The sequence below is a fragment of the Ruditapes philippinarum genome, unplaced genomic scaffold (genome assembly GCF_026571515.1).
Source record: "Ruditapes philippinarum isolate M1 unplaced genomic scaffold, ASM2657151v2 ctg1961_1_1_1_1, whole genome shotgun sequence".
Classification (NCBI taxonomy): domain Eukaryota; kingdom Metazoa; phylum Mollusca; class Bivalvia; order Venerida; family Veneridae; genus Ruditapes; species Ruditapes philippinarum.
Window position 1 is genome coordinate 145,864 of NW_026858357.1, and position 20,744 is coordinate 166,607.

Below are 20,744 nucleotides of genomic sequence, written 5' to 3' on the forward strand. Positions count from 1 at the left end.
CCAATTTTAAACTTTCTACAACTCTGCGCATCGGTCGAATGTTTCACTATATAGTAACGAGATTGTATTCAGTGAGGTGCAATTGGAGCTTTCTCTCTACTTAAGCGTAAAAAATCCGTACAATGGTATGAAGGCTATTTGAAATACTCTTGTGAAAAGAAAACGACATCATGAAAATAGATTGTTCAAAGGTTTTATTTTAAGAAATTAACGAAAATAGTTTCACAAAAGTTTTTTTTAAAAATCCATCATTCACAGGTTTATTATAAATAGAATATTATGTTAGTGTAGCTTCATTGCTGAATTAATTAAACTCTTTAAAACATTATACTTAAAGTAAAAATATTTGAATCGTGAAATATGCTATCGAAAACAAAATACAGAAAATATTTTTTTGTGCAGATCAAAATTTTTATATATGGACAATCATAAAAAAGTGATATATTTACGCCAACAAAAAGTTCGGCAAAGCTATATTAGTTACAGTGTGAGTGATATACTGTGAGTGATGTTGATTTTATTTAACTGATAAAACTCAGTATTAATGATTAATAATTAACCTTAAAATAAGAAAGAAAAAACAACAGCATGTTTGAAACGTATTTTGTAACATTTAAAATAATGTTCTTATATTAAACATACATTTTATGATGATGATGATGATAATAATAATAATAATAATAATAATAATAATAATAATAATAATAATAATAATAATAATAATAATAATAATAATAATTACAACAATAATAATAGTTATAATAATAATAACTTTATTCACCGGAGGTAACACATTAAGACATATAAAGATTGCAACATCTTATTTACAATGCGGCTTTCTAAATCTAAAAAAAAAAGAACACATATCAATCGAAGAAAATATGAAAATATAACATTGAAAAGAATTGATTAAATGGTTATCACAATTTTAACATATATCTTAACACACATACGGAACATTCATACAATTCATTTTATTTATCATTAAACATAATGCTTTCCTCAGTGCATCATTTTAATCTGCAATTTAAAAAGTAAAAAACTTACAACATTGAAATATACATATGGTTAAAGTAAAACGGTATATCATATGGCTTTTTTTTAATTGAAAGGATTTTGCAATTCTCTTGATTTTGCACCGCGTGATCTCCCAGCGTAAATTATTATTGGATCCAATCTTATCAATTTAGCCTCGTTTTCATTTTCCGAGTCCAAAAAATCCGTATCAAGGGCATATTGTATTTTAACTATCCGTGTTTTCATTTCTGTGTCCAAAATTTCCTTATCAGATCCATCTTGTTATCTATCTAGTCTCTTTTTCATTTTCCAAGTCAAAATATTTCATATCCAGTCCATATTGTACTCGAAGTAATTGTATTTTTAATAGTATAAAAAATTCTTGATTCCCCGTTAAATATCCTATAAGGACTTGTCCATCTTTCAATTTGAACACAGTCATTTTAAGGACAATATTAAAGAATTTATTGACCAGATAGTATACTGTGTAGATCATGATTACACAACACGGACGTGTTTGTTGATTTTGCTCTGAACAAGTTGCATGGTATATTAAAGCAGCACGCCTCCAGATTCATGCTAATTTTCATGATTTTTTTGAAAATGTATTTAAAAGTAAAATATTGTGAAGTTGAATAACACATTTCAAACCGCACTTGCAATCAACGTTTATTACCAAAAAGAGATCAAAATATACATAAATACCTCTTACTGGATTAGTAACTAGTAGAATTTAGTAACTAGTAGAATTATAGTGATTGATATGGTAAAATCAGTCATTAATCGCAAATAACATGTAAATTAATATAATAAATTAAGTATTGAATCTTTTTACTTTCTCTAAGATCTTAATACATTTTTCAAAAGATTGCATTTCTTGAAATAGCCTGGCTCATCTTGAGGCGTGCAGCTTTAAGTTGCCGCAGGCAGATTAAATTCTAAATTCATTTTTTTTCTCCTAAAGTGATTTGGTCGTGTGAAATAAAGAGTTCATTATTTATTGTTGAGTACAATACAGTGTTGGTACACTTTGATTCTTACACTATCGCAAAACCTTTATTATACCCAGCTAGCGCATCGTTCAATATAGATTTGAGAGCCGTGTACTCGTTTAATATAATTCAGTATTGTACTCGATAGTGAACAATAAATTTATAATATCAAATGACAACTCATGTGAGATGCTACATATATCAGTTTCCAACAACTTACACTGAATTAACAATTTTTCAATAAAACCTTTTTTCACAAAAGCAGTAGTTATCACCATAAAAGTTGGTAATATTTTATCTACAAAACATCAACAACAAAAAGCGTCACAATATCGCTAACCAGATTATTTTTCTCTCCAGAATACACTACAGAATAGAAATTATCACCGATAATTATCTTAAACATCTTTCGACAATTATTTCTAGGTATCCGGACATTTGCCTCCCCCCCTCCCCGCCGATAAGTTGCCCCCACCCCCACCGGACGATTGCCCCCTTTTTTTGCATTCCGCCCTTTCAAGACATACGAGGGGGCAAATGTCCACCACCGCATAAAAGGGGCAAACATCAAGGAAGTATTTGTCCGTGGGGCGCAAATGTCCTGGAATCTTATTTCTAACTCCTTATCCATGCTGATTTTTGTTTTGGATTGGGTTGCATTTCCGGTGTCACGGGTTTCTTTCTGGTAAGTTTCTTCTTGATGTGTAGAACAATCTCTAATAAGAGCTGAAGGACCTCAACAAGACTAAGAAGAGAAGCCCCTAGGAACAACCCCATTGTGCCACCGATGTCCGACAAGAATCGTATACCCTGTGACGTCAAAAAATACAGTTGTGAATCATAGTATTTTGACATTGCGACTGTTTCTTATTTCAAAATATAATTCATGTCAAAAAGAAACTAAATTATTTTATTTTCAAACATTATTAATATTCTAATTAATTTATTAAGTCATGCAATGTTATCGTTAAAACAAATAAAATATATTTTTACCCCCCACTTAAAAAGTCGGAGCATTTTCTGATGGGATTGGTCTGTCCATCGTTTCGCATTAATTACGTGCGTAGGTCCTGTTATTCATTAACGACCACTTTAACCGAAGAAGGGATAAGCTGTGGTTATGTTACTTGGTTGGGACATTGCCCGTGTTAATTAAGTAGATGGCCCATTTTGATTTTCAAGTTTTAAGGTCAAAGGTCAAGGTCACGGTGAGACTTTTTGTTCAGTCCTTGTCCGATCTATACATTGAGAAGGTGTAAGCAGTGCTGTGTATTATTTGTTAGGAATTCTCCATAGCCAGTAGGTGACCCATATTGATTTTTAAGTTTTGAGGTCAAAGGTCAAGGTCACAGCGATACTTTGCGCAAAGTCGTTAGACAAATAAAGAAGTAATGAGCAAAAATACGTTTTTCTTTGTAGAGATATTGCCAATGGTCAGTAGATAGCTCCTGTTGATTCTGGATACCTGATGAGTAAACCTTATCAATTATTAGTTGTTGTTTTTTTCTCAATTATAAATGTGTGAAACTTATTAGTTATATTTATAGTATACGTACTGAAACAGCTGGCTTTGTTTAAGTAAATTTGCTTGTGTTAAAGGCAATTGAAATGAGGGAATAAGTGTCCTTAACTCATTTCTGTTTAATCCATCATTTAAAGTGAGATGCATTTTAGAATAATAGTAATCCATTGTGAATGGGATGTTTTGTTTTTTGAACATTGTCTTTTGATTTTGTTATTTTTGTGGTACTCACCTCATACATTGGTTCTTGCGTGATCCTTTCGAAATTCAAATCTTCAAAATATATAAGAAGTCGAAGGAAGTTCTTTCTATGTCTAAAATAAACAATGTCGTAAAATACACAATGTCGTAAAATACTTGTTAGATATCAGTAAACTTGGTAACACAAAATTCATAAATTTATTTGGGACAACAACAAAGCCGGATGGCATTATCCAAACTGTGTGTAAAACACTCAAGGCTTGTACTTAAATGTAGAAAATGTTATTTATTTGCAAATAAAAATATATGATATCTCATTTCAAACATGCAAAACACTTTAATATAGTTCATTTATAAAAAAAACATTCGTTCATTTTGAGTTTTATAAATACAATGACGACACCGTACTTTCGTTTAAACGGAGCTTGCTTCATTAAATATACATGCTATGCCCATCTAAATGTAAATGGTCAGTTGACATATAAAATTCAAAATAAGTCGACAGTTTGTCACAATTTTGTCCAATTTGTTTTATTTCTATCATTATACAATAATTGACAAGTGAGCCATTGTATATGTGTTATGATTTATTCTAACAGTGAAATCACATCATGTTCAATGGGTCACTAGTCAATAATTGTTTTATTATATTAAAGGCCCATTTTGCCTCAAAAATACCATCATTTTTATTTGTCATTGACTTTTTTTTTTTTTTTTTTGTATCTTGTTACAGTTTCATTAAAGAAAACTCATTTGCCATGTAGATGGATTTTATCTTTGCTCCTTTTGCTTGTTAGCAATTGGTATAATTATAGTGAATGAGTTTTTTTGTATGGAAGTCAAAAACTAGTTTGTTTTACGGCACATAACTGCATATTCAGAGCTACTTTTCTCAGCTGTTAAATATCTAACGTTCTCTTAATCAATTATTAAGAAAATATACACATATTTCACATTTCTAAAGAATTTAATAGATATATATATTTCTGAGTCATAACGTGCTTTTAACTTTTTGTGTATGTGTGTGTGTGTGTGGGGGGGGAGGGGGTAAACTTACTTTTCATACTCCTCTGCGGGCAGGGAATAGTCATAATTTTCACTGTCCAGCAGAGAAGCACAGGTTTCCGGCAGCTCAATGGTTTTGTTTTGCTCAAGTTTCTTGCATATTTTTAACATAAGATGTTTCTGAAATTACATTTGATTTATTAAAAGTTAAGGGCAAGAATGCATTACATCATGAGCTTTTTTGAACGGCTTCGTTTTGACCTATTTCCATCATAAGGAACATATGTTTTTTCAAGTGAGAACTAAAAAGTAAAGGAAGAGGTTTGATTTCCTAAAGCATAAAATTAAAAGTAGCATGCCTCCAGATTCATGCTAATGTTCATGTAAATTTTGAAAATATATAGAAAGTGAATTATTATGAAGAGTACAAAGAGAGTATCAGTAAATAACACATTGCAAACAGCATTTACAATTCTGGTAAATTACCGAAAAGAGGTCAAACAATGCAAAAATAGCCCTTACTGGGTTAGTCATGCTTTAGAAATATGGTGAAAAATACTGCAAAATCAGTCATCAATCGCATATAACTTGTACATTTTTACTTTTTGAAAAGTCCTTTTTTTCTAACATGTTTGATTAATTTGAAATATTTTGGCTCAGTTGGAGGCATGCATCTTTAAAATTTTAACATATACATGTACGTGAAATGGAAAAATCTGCAAAAGGGTAAATTATATAGAATATTGGAATATTGACCCCACTGCCCCAACTTTTGGCAATATTGCAGCAGACAAATAAAACTTGTTTCCCGTTCTACGTATACAAAACATGAAAACAATTAAAGATATCATACATACGGAATACTCGGGCGTTGGCCAGTATCTGGATGAAATTGTCTTCTCATACAGTGTTTCCCTGGCAACGTAAACAAAATAACGGTTAATATTAATCTCGTATTTAAGCAAAACATAAAATATAAGGATCAAGACACGATCACAAGTAGAAAAATATCTTTTTTTTTCGCCGATCCCATAATACTAATAGCAATAGTTGCATATCAGACTGGTATGGTGGCTGATTTGGTACACTGCGCGTTGCAACCCATATCGAAATCGCCTTTTCGTTACCGGCAGCACGACAAAGCGCCAAACGGCGCGATGTCGCGCTGTCGTTTTGTCGTCCTGTCTCTAACAAAGCACGCCAAACGGCGTGATGTCTTGCGGCACGTTGTCGCGATGCCGCCCTGCCGCTTGGCTTATGAACCAATCCTTCGATTTGAACCGAGCGACAATGTGACATCTCGATAACACGCAGCATGACAACGCATCGTTAGGCGTACATCGTTAGCGACCGGACGACAAGACGAAAACCCGACAACGCACCGTTTGGCGAATGGTTCTGTTGTCGCTGGCAACAAGACGAATAGGCGATAACGATATAGGTTGTGTTGTCGCTATCGACAACGCAACGCGCAGTGTACCAAATCAGCCATCAATGATAAGAGCATTCCAATGAATCGCAACATATAACACTAAATTTGTTAGTGTTCATGGTCGACAATTGCTTGCTTACTAAAAAACACTAACCTTTACTAAGTTATCACCATATGTTGAAAGATCGATAGAAGAATTTATTTGATATGATCATAAATGTCTTACAAAACCATCATTGATTGGTAATTATCATCAAATAACCTACTTTTAAAAAAGTTTTGAATTATTTAGATTTTCGAGCGGAAATTACGAACGTTAATGTCAATTACTTTGGTCTGTTAGTGAACTGTAACAGAAACGGTTGTTTAACCCAGATACAGATAGGTATGTCTGCCTACTTTCCCATGATTCGTTGTTATAATTACGATATATAGTCATAAACAAAATGTTAGGCTATCATTAGAATTTATTTCAGCTCGAAGCTACATATAAAATGTAAAGTTTCTTACTAAAGAATTAATGGATTATCCTTAACAGGGTTTGGACCCAATCTGCCAGCAATCCTTACATTACTTGTCCGTCATTAAACAAGTTCTATCACAAATTATATTAAAGACACATTTTCTTTTTATGGCATGAACATATGGAACAATATACCTTTAAATATTCGTAATGTTAATAACCTTAAATGTTTTAAAGAAAAATACAAAGCATATCTTGATGTTCATATGAATGAATGAGTGAGTGAATGAATGAATGAATAAATATATGAACGAACGAATGAACGAACGAACAAATGATGCAATATACATATATGTTTAAACAAAAATTGTTGAGTGCCTGTCGAAAGTATATGAGTTGTACTATTCTAAAAATTACATATTATACATTCATTTTTCTACCTATGCATGTCCTGTTGTTGTTGTTGTTGTTGTTGTTTTCTTTTTCAGAAGGCCACTTTGGAAATAAGATATATATGATTGTTATTGTATGTTCTTAATGTGTAACCTTCTTTAAATAAAGATATTATTATTATTATTATTATTATTATGTTAACCTATGTTAAAATTCTTTTAAAATGTTTAAGCTGATGGCTTTCGTTTTGGCGCCAAAAATGTTATTGTCATTTCCGGTTTTGTTTGCAAGTATCCTATATTGTTTAGGGCAATAACTGATTTTGTTCTAAAAAAATCAAGAATGACTTATTCCGTTAGCGCGCTAAGGTGATGGTATGTGTTTTTGAACCCTAAATATACAAGTTTTACTATATAGATTTGAAAGATGCAAATTTATTTGAGAAGTTAATGCAGTAAGCAGAACAAGCGATTTAAATTTTTAAATAGTTTCAATATACATGTATGTTGCTCAATTTATTTCTAAATTGATAATAATGATTTATTGGCAATCAACATGTTGTTTGTAACTCCCATGTGCAATTTGAAACAGAATAAGCTTCACATCACGCAGTTAGCTAATTATAAAATAGAAAAATGAAATATATCAATGTCGTTTTACGAGGGAATAATTAATATTGATAGGCTTAAATTGGGCCTATTACTTGATGAGGGTTATTTGATCTGTGTGTTAGGTATTGTTTAGGGATTACAATAACATAAACTATCTTTTGCTCTTGGAATATGATTTGAATGGACGACAAGTCATATAGAACTCTTCTCTTTTGTTTACATTCTGCCTCCTTTACGACGCATTACTTCATGTTCAGTGCTACTTTCTTCAGTTGTTAAATATCTAACATGCTCTTAATCCATTTTCAAAATATAATCAAACATTGGCATGTTTCTACAGAATTACAAAAATATGGAATTAGTGGCCGTTATGTGCCTTAAGTAAGTTATTGTAAAATATGGTAAACGTACTTGCATCTACCTTGACAGTCGCAAACTGATTTATGCTCGAAACTCACATCTACCTTCAACAAACACTCCTGGTCTGAATAGAAAAAAAAACATCAAAGATATTATTAATCAAAAGTGTCCATTTTGCAGATTACAGATTTGAAAAACGCTATGGCAATTGTTATTATTCTATTGAAGTATTTAAGCAGACTTTTGAGAGAAAAATCTCGTACATACAAAATATATGGTCCAAAAAGTTATACGAACATTATCTGAGGCCCGTCCCTTACATTATCAGAGGACCGCCCCTGACATTATCTGAGGCCGGTCCCTGACATTATCTGAGGCCCGTCCCTGACATTATCTGAGGCCCGTCCCTGGAAATTACAAAATAACATACCAGCCCTGTAGGATGTATTACACACAGGCAATACAGTCTTGTTGAAGGAAATCTGGTCTGGGGCGTCTATAGGGATACACTTGCAAACATCTATAGTTTTCTGTACACGGCAAAAATGATCACACGCCTGTTTTCCAATTATGTAATGAAAATAAACAACAACAACAACAAAATAATAAAATGAAGATTTATATTAAATATTAATTACATATTGTATATTTAAATTGTTCAACGTCTCTTTTGTCGAAAATATAGCAAGTTTAATGAATGAATGAATTTATTTATTTATGAAAATCTATTTGTTTTAATTAATTCATTCATTCATTCATTCATTCATTCATTCATTCATTTATTTATTTATTTATTTATTCATTTATTGATTAATTCATGTATTTATTTCCTGACTGACCGACCGACCGACCGACTGACAGACTGACTGACTGACTGACTGACTGACTGGCTGACTGACTGACTGACTGGCTGACTGACTGAATGATTGATTGACTAAATGAATAAATGATTGTCTATATGAATGAATGAATGAACGGAGGGAGGGAGGAAGGAAGGAACGAAGGAAGAAACAAAGGAACGAATGAATGAATGATCTAGCATATTTATGGGCATTTTTAAATATTTACCGCAACACTGTATTTCTTCCTATATTTGCGAGCAAAGCTGTCACCAGACGTGCAGTCACCATAGGGCTGTCCGAGTCTTGAAATACGTATCTTAAAATAAACAGAAATAGTAAGTGCTCCATATGTATTACTTCAGTAGTTAAATATAATTCATAATATTTAAAAATGATATTTTAAATGATCATTTAACATAAAATCCTTTATCTGAAATTGAGTTGTCCATCTTTCAATTTGGACAAAACTATTCACAATTTCGAGGAAGAATTTCAAAATAATTGCGACCTTTGTCTATACTGATCGGAGGGGTAAAAAAGCAGGCTAAATGCTACAGAAGAGTATTTGCCCAAAGAAGTATCTCTATTTAGAGCCAAACACTGAACTGAATACATGTTTTGCCACTTGCCTCAGTGCCATGACTTACCTTTTTTAACTCCAACACTTGCCTCGGTGTCATGACTTACCATTTTGAGTCCCACGCTTGTCTCGGTCCCTGGACTTAATGTTATACCTTCATTAAAAGGTAAGGGGTATGTGCCTGGTTCATGCAAAACAAGGCGTGCTCCATACCCGGTTGTAAATCTATCAATGTATTCATCAGTTTCCAGGTTTAAAGTTATTTTTATCCCTAAAAAACAATAAGTTATCTTAATTATGCGATGAAAAAAATATTTAATATATCTCAAAAAAAATAACATAAAAAAATTTTTTCGATTCTTTCGATACGTTTTTTTAATAAACACGGGCAATTTTTTTTACTAAAAACCCTTTGGTGGAGGGAAACCGCTTAACGGAATAGGAAAAAACCCTTAAATTTACTAAAGTTTTTTTTTAAAGAAGAAAAAAAAAAACATGTTTATCAAATTTCAAGGAAAAGTGAGAGCATCGTTTTTTATTACAATTATACAACCCAGAATTGAGTTTAAATCCTCGAAAATCAAGAAATTTTTCCATGTGGTCCAACTTAAACCCCAAATCCCACTTTAAAAATTAAGGTTTGATTAAATATAAAATAATTTGTACACCTTTTTAATATTTTTAAACCAAAAGGGCCATAAAAAGAATAGGGTTTTTTTATTTGTTTGATTTTTTTTTTTTCTTTTAAAATTTTAAGAAAACAAGAATACTAAAAATTCAGTTTTTTTTTTGTTTTTTTTTCTTGCATGTCTTTTGAAAATATAAAAATAAAACCGGTTAAAATAAAAAACGCCAAAAGCAAAAAATTTTTAAAATTATTTAGTCTTAAAAATACAAAAATTAAAAAAGGCAGGGCACCGTTTTTGGGAAAGGTCATGAGTTAAGGCGTAATATACAAATTATAATTCCAAAAAGAAAAAATTTTAAATTGGGGGGACCCCTTTTGCCCGGCCCCAACTGTTTTTGAAGAAAACGCTGTCACAGTTTCCAAAGCCGCGACGATGTAAAATTCTTGAATCTCCTTTTAAAAGAAAAAAAAAAGAAAACTTAAAATTTAAAAGCAGATAATACATCTAGCCTTTTTCCTTTCATATTTATATGTTATTTTAATCTGATCACCTATTTTACATCATTTGAATACTCAGTGAAAAAAAATCAGTTTTCTTGAAGAAGTAATATTAAAAATATGCAAGATTCGGGGCACCATGTAAAAATATGCAAGATTCGGGGCACCATGAAAATATATGCAAGATTCGGGGCTCCATGTAAATATATGCAAGATTCGGGGCACCATGTAAATATATGCAAGATTCGGGGCGCCATGTAAAAATATGCAAGATTCGGGGCGCCATGTAAATATATGCAAAAGATTCGGGGCAGCCATGTAAATATATGCAAGATTCGGGGCGCCATGTAAAAATATGTCAAGATTCGGGGCGCCATGAAAATATATGCAAGATTCGGGGCGCCATGTAAAATATGCAAGATTCGGGGCGCCATTTAAAAATATGCAAGATTCGGGGCGCCATGTAAAAATATGCAAGATTCGGGGCACCATGTAAAAATATGCAAGATTCGGGGCGCCATGTAAAAATATGCAAGATTCGGGGCACCATGTAAATATATGCATGATTTAGGGTGCCATGTAAAAAGAGCTGTCATGACTACGGTGGCACAGATGTGACATATGTGTGTTTTCATTTATCTCATGCTCACGTGATATTATGTCGTGGCAAAGAGTAATGCTTTACTAAGTCCACTTAGTAAAGACTTAGTAGCTCGTAGAGACGCCAAAGTATCCCGTGCGCGCCACTTAATTATCTCGTGGCTACGACATTGTAGCTCATGCGTACCCACTTAATTGTCTCTTTGGGTGGCTACTACTTGTAATCGTGACCACATAGTTTTTTGTGTGACGAGATAAAAAAACTACACAATATGTAACTCTGTGTACGTAAAAAGAAAAATATTTAGTCATAAAAATTTTGGGAAAAAGAATAAAATTTTAAACAGTTTGAAAAACTTTCACAAAAATTTCCTTTAGTAAATTAATATAAGATAAGACCTCTTCCTTTTGCATTCATTTAAGTTTTTATGTAAATGTATTTATAATAATGGTGTAATAATTGTTTGATGAACACAAGTTGATAACTTACGTTACGTTCACCTCCGTTCCGGCAAAGTACGCTGACATTATGAACTGATCAAGTTGGTGCCCTACTTTTTGCCGCAGTTCCCTGAATATATAATGATTGGATATGAATCAACATTGTCGAATATAAAACATTTAACTATTTTTATCAGCCCAACAACATAATCCTATCGAAAAGATATGATTTTCAAAATAGAAAAAGGGGCAATGTAACTGTAAATGTCCATGACAGTAAAGAAAGAGTATTTAAATTTACTTGTATCATTTACACAGGCATTCATATTTACTTTCCTGACATTTAAAGCTGAGACATCGAATTTTTCAAAGTTGATTTAAATTTGTTTTGATATTTGCTTTGACAAAGCTCTAATCAGAAGATTTTCTTGCTTATTGATTTTATTTGGCAAAGGTCGAATATTACACAGTCGCAATCTTATTTACTTTCCTGACTGTACGGATATATTTTGATTTTGATTTGAAGATGAAAGGAAAAAATGTTTAATTATATAACCACTCACGCGTGAACCGAAACTACTCACTTTCTTTAAATGGACAAAATTCGCGAGAAAGCCGCTTCTGAGGGGGTTATTTAAAGCTCAAAACGAAATGTTTGTTTTTAAAGATTTTCTTGCTTGTAAACTTGTTTTGTAAAGGACTAAAAAGAAATTTAAAAAGAAATCTATTTTGGAATCATCTTTTTGTAATAGTTATCTATGTAGAAATATTACTTTTTCTTAGAATTTAGATTCTGATGCAAAATTCTGTTTTCAACAAACAAGACATATTCTGTCAAGATCTTCAGCAGTATGTGTCACGTGAACATTTACACCAATCGCTGAATGGTTTACATGCTGTAAGCACGTGACACTTACAATGGCAAGGATTTAGCCAGTACTCTGAACTGGTGAGCTCGCTCCGCCCACTCGTCAGTTTTGCCACTCAGCTGCTGTTTGATATAGTTGTCCTCATTGACGTCATTATCCCAGTTGTCATGGTAACTGTCCCCGTAGTCATAGTAACCATAATAATTATAATTATAATTGTCATCATAATCATCATAATAATCATCATAATATTGGCCAGTAGTAGACGAGAACAACGAGTCTGTAGTTGATGATGGTATAGACGAACTTGTTGACGACCATGTGGAACTTGCTGGTGACATTGTAGAGTTTGTTGATGGTAAAGACGAACTTGAGGACGACCACGTGGAATTAAATGTTGATGAAGATGGAGATGAACTTGCTGGTGACATTGTAGAGCTTGTTGATGGTAAAGACGAACTTGTTGACGACCACGTGGAATAAAATGTTGATGGGGATGAACTTGCTGGTGGCATTGTGGGACTTGCTGTTGTACCACTCTTTGTTGTAAAAAAGACAATCAGAGAAATAATTAAAATATGGACTTTCGATTCATTATCATATTTATGTGTTACGAAATAGTTTGAGAAATAATCTACAAATTGTATATCTTTATCAGGTATATGACTTATTTATAAATAAAATGCGCTGTTGTTGCCACTAAAATATGCCCCTCGTACATCAATGTATTTTTTATCCATTATAATATATCACATATTACGTCATTGTCGGTTACATTTGATGGTTAATAATTTTCTAATTTCATTAATAGTCTAGTAAATAATATATGAGTTCTCACTGATGCCTTGAAATTATATCTACGCTTCAAACGTTTTATATTATCATTGTATTTATTATAAAATTTATAATAAATAATTGGATAAACATTTCTTGATAAACGGCGTTTAAATCTTCTTAAACACATCAAAACGAAATTTTATAAGAACATTATTTACTTAAATAAACAGATTTTGTTTGCTTGTTTGTTTGATTGATTGATTGATTGATTGATTGATTGATTGGGTTTTACGTCACACCGACACAGTATAGTTCATATGGCGACATTCCATCTTCCCTGGTGGAGGAAGACCTCAGGTGCCCTCCCGTGCATTATTTCAGTACAGGTATTGTAAGATTGTTATGGAAAGAATTATTGTCATATTGAAGCTTGCGTGCTACTATGAACTCTCACGAAATTATGTTTGAAAATGCTTACCAATTCTTTTTCGAACAAGGCGTTCAGATCCTCAGAGATCTTCAACTTTGAAAACCTCACAGGGTTCATGTTGCACAAAGAAATGGCGGGAAAAGTAATCGGATTGAAATCCAACTGGATGGTTGTCTGTATCGGGTATGAGTAATAAGTTCTAAAATTGAATAATTAGTTTAAAAATTAAAAGCAAATTATGCTTAAAAAATGAATGAATGATTTTTTACCTCTTTAGAAAAGGCAAATATGTGTTTTAATAAAGTTTAATCATTTTTTAAGAGCATGTTAGATGTTTATCACATGGAAAAAATAAAAAACGTTCATTGGTCATAAAAGAAGCGAAATGAAGACTTCCATACGAAATCACTATAAATGCATTAATTGCCAAAAAAACAACTGAGCCGCGTCACGACAAAACCAACATAATGGGTTTGCGACCAGCATGGATCCAGACCAGCCTGCGCGGAGGCGTAGGCTGGTCTGGATCCATGCTGGTCGCAAACGCATTATGTTGATTAAGTCGTGACGCGGCTCAAATGAGGCAAAGGATGTTTCGGGTAATGTGCAATGAGTAAGTTTTGGCGACAATACCAGGACACCAAAAATAAAAAGCTTTTGAAAAATACGTCATAATAAAAACATTTCTTTAGATTTAAGGTCCTTTAAACGTAATTTATTCACGGTCGATTGCGAGGAAAGCGTGCATGTAGTTTATTTGACCTGCTTTCAAGTCGCCGCTTCCCGGAACTAACCAGGGAAACACGGTCGGGCCCCGAGCACCGCTCAAACTCTATAAGCACTGGGTCACCGTTCTTCACAAGACATAAATATCAATTAATTAAACGTAGATTAACGTGGATTGGTCTACAATGGGCACATTTTCCATATGAATTTAAAATACATGTACATGTGTTTTGATAAAACAACAGAAAGTATCATTTGAACATTCTGATATAGAAGGCAAGCCTCGTTACCGTTCAATGGGCGGGTCCCCTCGGGACAGATATTCCGATTCGAACCGCAGCATGTGACAGATATTATTACTGTTTCTCAGAATTTATTTCAACTTTGAATGATCTTAGGATATGATAACAAAACATTTTAAGCGAAACAAATAGAGTCGTTGATGTTAATCTGGCATTTAAAGCTGCATGCCTCCAGATAAACCAACCAATATTATAAGAGAAAATAAAACTAGAGAAAAATGTACTAAGATTTATGGAAAAGTACAAATATTCAATATTCAAGAAATAAAAATTTATGTGCGATTCACCCCTGTTTTGCAGTATTTATCACTATATTGCTACTGTGTTGCAAACTAAGGGCTGTTTTATGCATATTTTGATCCCTTTTTTGGTTATTTACTCGGACTGTTAGCGTTGTTTGCAATGTATAAATTAATAAATTTGTTCGCTTCAATATTTTATTTAATATATACTATACTACTCGAAATTTAATAAGGATCACTTATGCGGTTGTATATATTTGTATGGGTATACAACAATTAATTATTTAAAAGTGATATTTTGATTACTTTGATAATGTTCTGATTAAATTTACAAAGCGTGACAGGGGTTGGAAATTCGGGATTAGGGGGGTTTTTATTTTTTTTTTGTACATGCTTGATACAAGGGGAATTTCCCATTTAAAAATGAGCCAAAATGTAAAGATTTATAAATTTTCGGGGCGTGATGTTAATTTGTTAAATTACGGACTGACACCGGGCCCTCCTCATGTTTTCATCCCCCGGGTATAGGGGTTTTGGGGGAGTCGAACCCAAACTCCTCCAAAAAGGGCCCGTCAAAGCACCGGGTTTGGTTGGTTCAACCGGGGGGATCTCGTGATCTCTGTAAATTTTTGAGTGTAAGTTTTAAGTGAATATCGGGGTAGAGATTTTAGAAAATCCCTTTTATTAAGGGGAGATGTAAAATGGACAACGTGTCCTAAGGGTAAAAAAAAAGGGTGAAACCCACTAAAATAAGGGGCCCAAAAGGGTGAAAAAAAATTGGGGCCAGCCTGACTGGGACTCGAAACGGTGACCCTCAGAATACAGTACCGCGGCCCTACCGACTGAGCTATCCGTCTGATTACTGTAGTGAACAGTTCTGAACCGTGACATAAAATACATGATTGAATAATTAAAGAAAGAAAGAAAGAAAGAAAGAAAGAAAGAAAGAAAGAAAGAAAGAAAGAAAGAAAGAAAGAAAGAAAGAAAGAAAGAAAGAAAGAAAAGGGAAATCATAATGTATTATGATCCAATCTTACTCAAAGAGTCCATTTAGCTGATACCCTAGTAACGAGCACGTTGCTATGAACAGAAGACACCATAACACTTTCACAGTTATCTGTCGAGACGCAACAATCTTCGGCACTCCATGAAGAGAACTTGAGTCCGCTAAATCCTATTTATAAACAAAAATGATATTCATCTTCTTCATTGTTGAAGTTGCAAATATTGCATTTTTATTAAGATTTAAATATTAACAATATAAGTGTTTTGACTATATTTCTCAAATTTCGCTCAAATAAACCCACAAAAGTAAAGACGTATTCACGGGGCATATAAGGACATTTTGGCTTTTGGAATACAGCTTAGATATAAACCAAAGAGAGCAGGAAAACGTAGAGATATTAAAGCTTCGGTTAGTGATTGTTGTGACGAATATGAACTACATGAATTATTTTCCAACTTATGAAATGTAACCAATGAAATTTCAGCGTTTGTACCACGTGATCTTTCAATATAAATCATTATTGCATTCAACTTTATCAATTTTGACTTGTTTTCATTTTTCGAGTCCAAAAAAACCCATATCAAATCACTTTTGTACTTCATCAGGCCTCGTTTAAATCGTGTCTTGTCAAAGAATCATGCTGACTTGTTCACCAACACCTCTCTAATACCGGCATAATGAAAACAAAAATCTCCAAATGAGTTCTTGACTATTTGAATGAACAGAACAGAATAATTCATTTCAGACTTAGGCTACAGCTCATTGCCATAAACAAAGACACGGTACAACTGTTTCAATAATATACTAGATATATAGAAGATATTCAAGTTTCTTCTAAAAATACAGGATTTATTTTCATCTGGTGGTATAGAAATAAATATGACACGAGTGGCGGTAGTCGCAAGTGAAATATGATAATTTTCATACCACAAGATTGAAAATAAATCCTGTAGTATGAAAACTTGATTTTTTTGGTTTATTATATACTTTTTCTCTTTTTTAAACTGATGAATATGGAGAATTACCTTTTAACTTTGTGAATTGACTGAATTTAGAAGAAAGTAGTCCGGCAAGGCACCGGAAAAAATACGGAATATAATATTTTTTACAGTGAAAATACAGAATATGGAAATACGCTTTTATATAATCAGTATTTCTCAATATTTCATTCATAGGTATGTAAGTAAGAATAAAGAAATCAACTCCAGTTTCAATTTAAAAAAGTAATTATTTTATTTGAAAGTATTCATCAGTTGGCTATATTTTAAATACAACTAGTAAATAAACAACTAATATTCAGATATAGTCTTACCTTAAGAATCTCTTTAAACGTCTTTTTGTCATCTGTTTCCTTTTGTTTAATAACTTGAAACAAATTTCTTAGGCGGGTCTGTTTAGCAAATTTAAACCTTTTTCAAATTTAATTTTTTAATCTTTAAAGGGAAATTTATAAAGTTAAAGGGTTTTAACAAACCTTTTGGCGGAAGAAAATATTCTTTGGGTTTTAAAAAACCCATAACTTGAAGGTGGGTTTTTTATTTTCTTCAAATTTTTAGTTTAAATTTTTTCTGAAAATATTCCAAAAATAAAAATTTGTTTATAGCTTTTATACCAAAAAAGACACCTAGTACCAAATTGTTTTGTTTTTTTATTTATTTATTTATTTATTTATTTTATTTTTATAAGTATTTTTGGTTTTATTTATTTATTTATTTATTTATTTATTTACTTATTTATTTATTTATTTATTTATTTATTTATTTATTTATTTATTTATTTATTTATTTATCTTAACTCACTCACTCACTTATTTTTTTTTTTTCCCAAAAATTGAGGAAAATTAAAAATGAAAACTTACGCAAAACCAGGGAGAAAGCAATTTAGAAAATCAAGGGCGACAAATTTTTTTACAAGGGGATGTAAAAATTTAAAGTTAAAGGGATAAAATGGGGGAATTAAGTGATTTGATGAAGTTAACAAATGTAGTTCAATAACTAAACAATCTTAGTTTGCAAATCGAAACCCGAAATGTAACTGAATAAAAAAAACTGTTTAAAAAAATTAAGCAATCAATAAACGTATTAAAATCCAATTAATAAACAAATTGTTTCTATTTGTTGTCTCTAGTCTCATGTATCATTATACATGTATCAAAGTTTGTAATTACAATATATCAACAACATCCAGTCAAATTATCTATCAGAATAACACGTTACCAATGTCAATAGTTTCAAATTTCAATAACAGAATTGTAAAACTAGTCACGTGTAAAAGTCTCGATTTGGTGCTGAACAAATTCTAAATTTATTTTACCATCCCTTTATTAGTTATTGATTTCTTTTATTATCATGTAATAAAAAAAATCCCATGTTTAAATGATTAATCACCTAAAAGGACAAACTTATTGCGCAAAGTTCAGAAAAGTTATGTGCATCGTTTGGAAAGGAAAAAAATACTCATTGCAATTAAGATATACCAATTATGCAAAATGTATTCCCACGTGTTACATATATACTACTTGAATAGATATTCTAGTGATGATAAATTGAAAAGTTAATCTGGTGAAAATAAATTGAATGAATAGCTGATCGGATTCTGCTCTTCAATTATCGACTTCTCAATAAATTCGGATGATGCATTTGTTTTATTTATTTATTTATTTATCTATTTTTTTGTTTGTTTGTTAAACAAAGGTTGTATATAAATTATTGTGCAGGCAGATAATGAGTCAGTAGATTGTTTAAATAATGTTAGTAACATTATTGTAGGTGTTTTTCAGCAGTCGGCCGGAACTTATTATAACAAACCGAATAACTTCCTTTAAGCTTCCGAATATGAAAAACAGTTCCATTTTTAAAAATTCAGTAGCATAAACAAAATAAAAAACAAATATTATATTACAAAAACGTTAAAGGCGTAATTCCGTTATCAGCTAAATGTTAAGATAAATTAAATTATGAAAACTATCATTATGGGAGTCATATATATCAAAGTTTTAAAACGCATCGTTGCATAAACAAAATAAGCGTATAAAATTATGATTATTACCTATTTTTGGAGCAATTGTGTAACAATTCGCTCCAATGTTAACAATAGAGGCCAATTCCTGCCATGTCGTTAATCTTCCTGCGCGTCAAAAAAAACGAGATACGGCAGTTAATTACAACCAAGCCGTTATAGTTGCATATATATTTAGTAAAAAGATCATACACCCAAGTCTGCATGCAGTAGAAGAACTATCATACATGACTTTATCAATCATGCTATTAAGAGATCAGTTTAAACAAGAATGGAGTGGTTCTATTCGTAGTATGTCCAAATTTGATTATTATGTAAAATTTAAGAAAGAATTTGGTTATGAAAAATATCTTGATTTTATTGAAAATGACTATTTGAGAAAACTATTTACATGTTTCAGATTATCAGCGCACTCGCTAGCTATTGAAACTGGGAGATATATAGGAACTGATAGAATAAATAGAATTTGTAGATATTGCAATTGTAATGTCATTGAGTCAGAGTACCACTTTCTTATGACCTGTCAAAAATATTCAAATATTCGTACCAAATACATGCCACATATTTCGTGGCCAAATCTTAATTTGTTCAACCGTATGATGGGTTCAAATAAAAAGAAAACTGTATTGAATATGTGTAAATATCTAAAAGAAGCATATACTGTTAGAAACGATGTCTTATAAATGTACACTTTTTCTGATCACTATGAATATATATGTATATGTGTTGATAAATATTGTTTCATATAAAATTGCTTTATATGTTTGTATATATGATCAATATTTGAAATGTTTTTTCTGTTCATTAGCCAAAGGCAAGTTTTTGTCGATATTTGCTAATAAAAGTTGTTGTTGTTGTTGTTGTTGCTATTGAAAATGATCGTGATAAATAAATGTTTGCTGTTAACAATAAATGTGCGAGTGACTCACGTGACTGGTAGCCTTCACGAACGACGCCATGTTTATTCAATGTAAACGAATGCCAACCGTTTCACTCCCATTGAACCATTCATTCCCAAGACGGTTCACACCTAGACGTTTCACTCCCAATTATTTTTATTTGTGATGTTTCATAGAAAAGTTAACAAAATGACTTTCGATTTCTATAGTGGCATATTTCTGCAACCAGATAACCTGATTACTATCTAGTTAATTAGGTACGTAACTAGTTAACCTCTTAATTAACTAGTTAGTTATATGGTCCTCTGGTGGCAGAAATATGTCACCATAAATTTCAAATGATAATTGTATTTAATGTTTTATTTATATATATGTATATATATATTTATTTTGAAGGTATTGTGGTTTAGAACTTATAGCAATGCCGGCATGACTGTAACTATACCACAATTTTTTTCAATAAAAAATCTAGCTCATAAAATGAGCTTAAGAAAACACGCCTGGGAAATGATAGAGCAGATAAGCTCTTTCGGGGGCATGCGGTAAATCGTTTTATTACATGCTTTTCGGTGGTTTATAGAAATATATCAGTGATATAAAACTGGTAATTTCACTGTTTGAAACAGTGAAATTACCACTTTGATAATTTCACTGTTTTGAATTTAAGCCCCTTACGTTGTTGCAGTGAAATACCAGCGTGCACAGTACTGGGTACCAACTTAATGACGTGACGTCGTAAATGACGTCACGTTGTATTATCATTTGGCGCGCTTTTCATTCAGTATTAGGTTAAATGTGTTTTTAAAACGTTTTTTTGCATGTAATAGAAAGAAAATTTGTTTAGTTTAGTGTAAGATCGAAATAAATTTCACCTTGTGAACACCAAAAGT

General features: G+C 31.9%; 1 protein-coding gene across 1 annotated transcript; it reads right to left on the bottom strand.

The window, feature by feature from the left end:
* Positions 1-2,523: 2,523 nt before the first annotated feature.
* On the bottom strand, positions 2,524-19,967 carry LOC132752944 (amiloride-sensitive sodium channel subunit beta-like). Its single transcript, XM_060743361.1, has 16 exons — positions 19,942-19,967; positions 17,250-17,346; positions 15,969-16,105; positions 13,710-13,860; positions 12,503-12,993; positions 11,635-11,715; positions 10,461-10,499; positions 9,969-10,042; positions 9,526-9,689; positions 9,065-9,154; positions 8,427-8,553; positions 8,048-8,120; positions 5,595-5,652; positions 4,790-4,917; positions 3,764-3,845; positions 2,524-2,819 (listed from the first exon to the last, which is right to left on the bottom strand). Exons 1-16 carry the CDS (start codon positions 19,965-19,967, stop codon positions 2,625-2,627), a joined length of 2,013 nt encoding a protein of 670 aa, XP_060599344.1. The 3' UTR covers positions 2,524-2,624.
* Between the last annotated feature and the right edge of the window lie 777 nt (positions 19,968-20,744).

Coding starts and splice junctions, on each gene's coding strand:
- LOC132752944 (XM_060743361.1), bottom strand. CDS start 19,967: ATGAATGGTTCAATGGGAGTGAAACG. Junction 12,994..13,709: donor CCTTGTTCGAAAAAGAATTG/GTAAGCATTTTC, acceptor TTTACAACAAAG/AGTGGTACAACAGCAAGTCC. Junction 8,121..8,426: donor TAATACATCCTACAGGGCTG/GTATGTTATTTT, acceptor TTTTCTATTCAG/ACCAGGAGTGTTTGTTGAAG.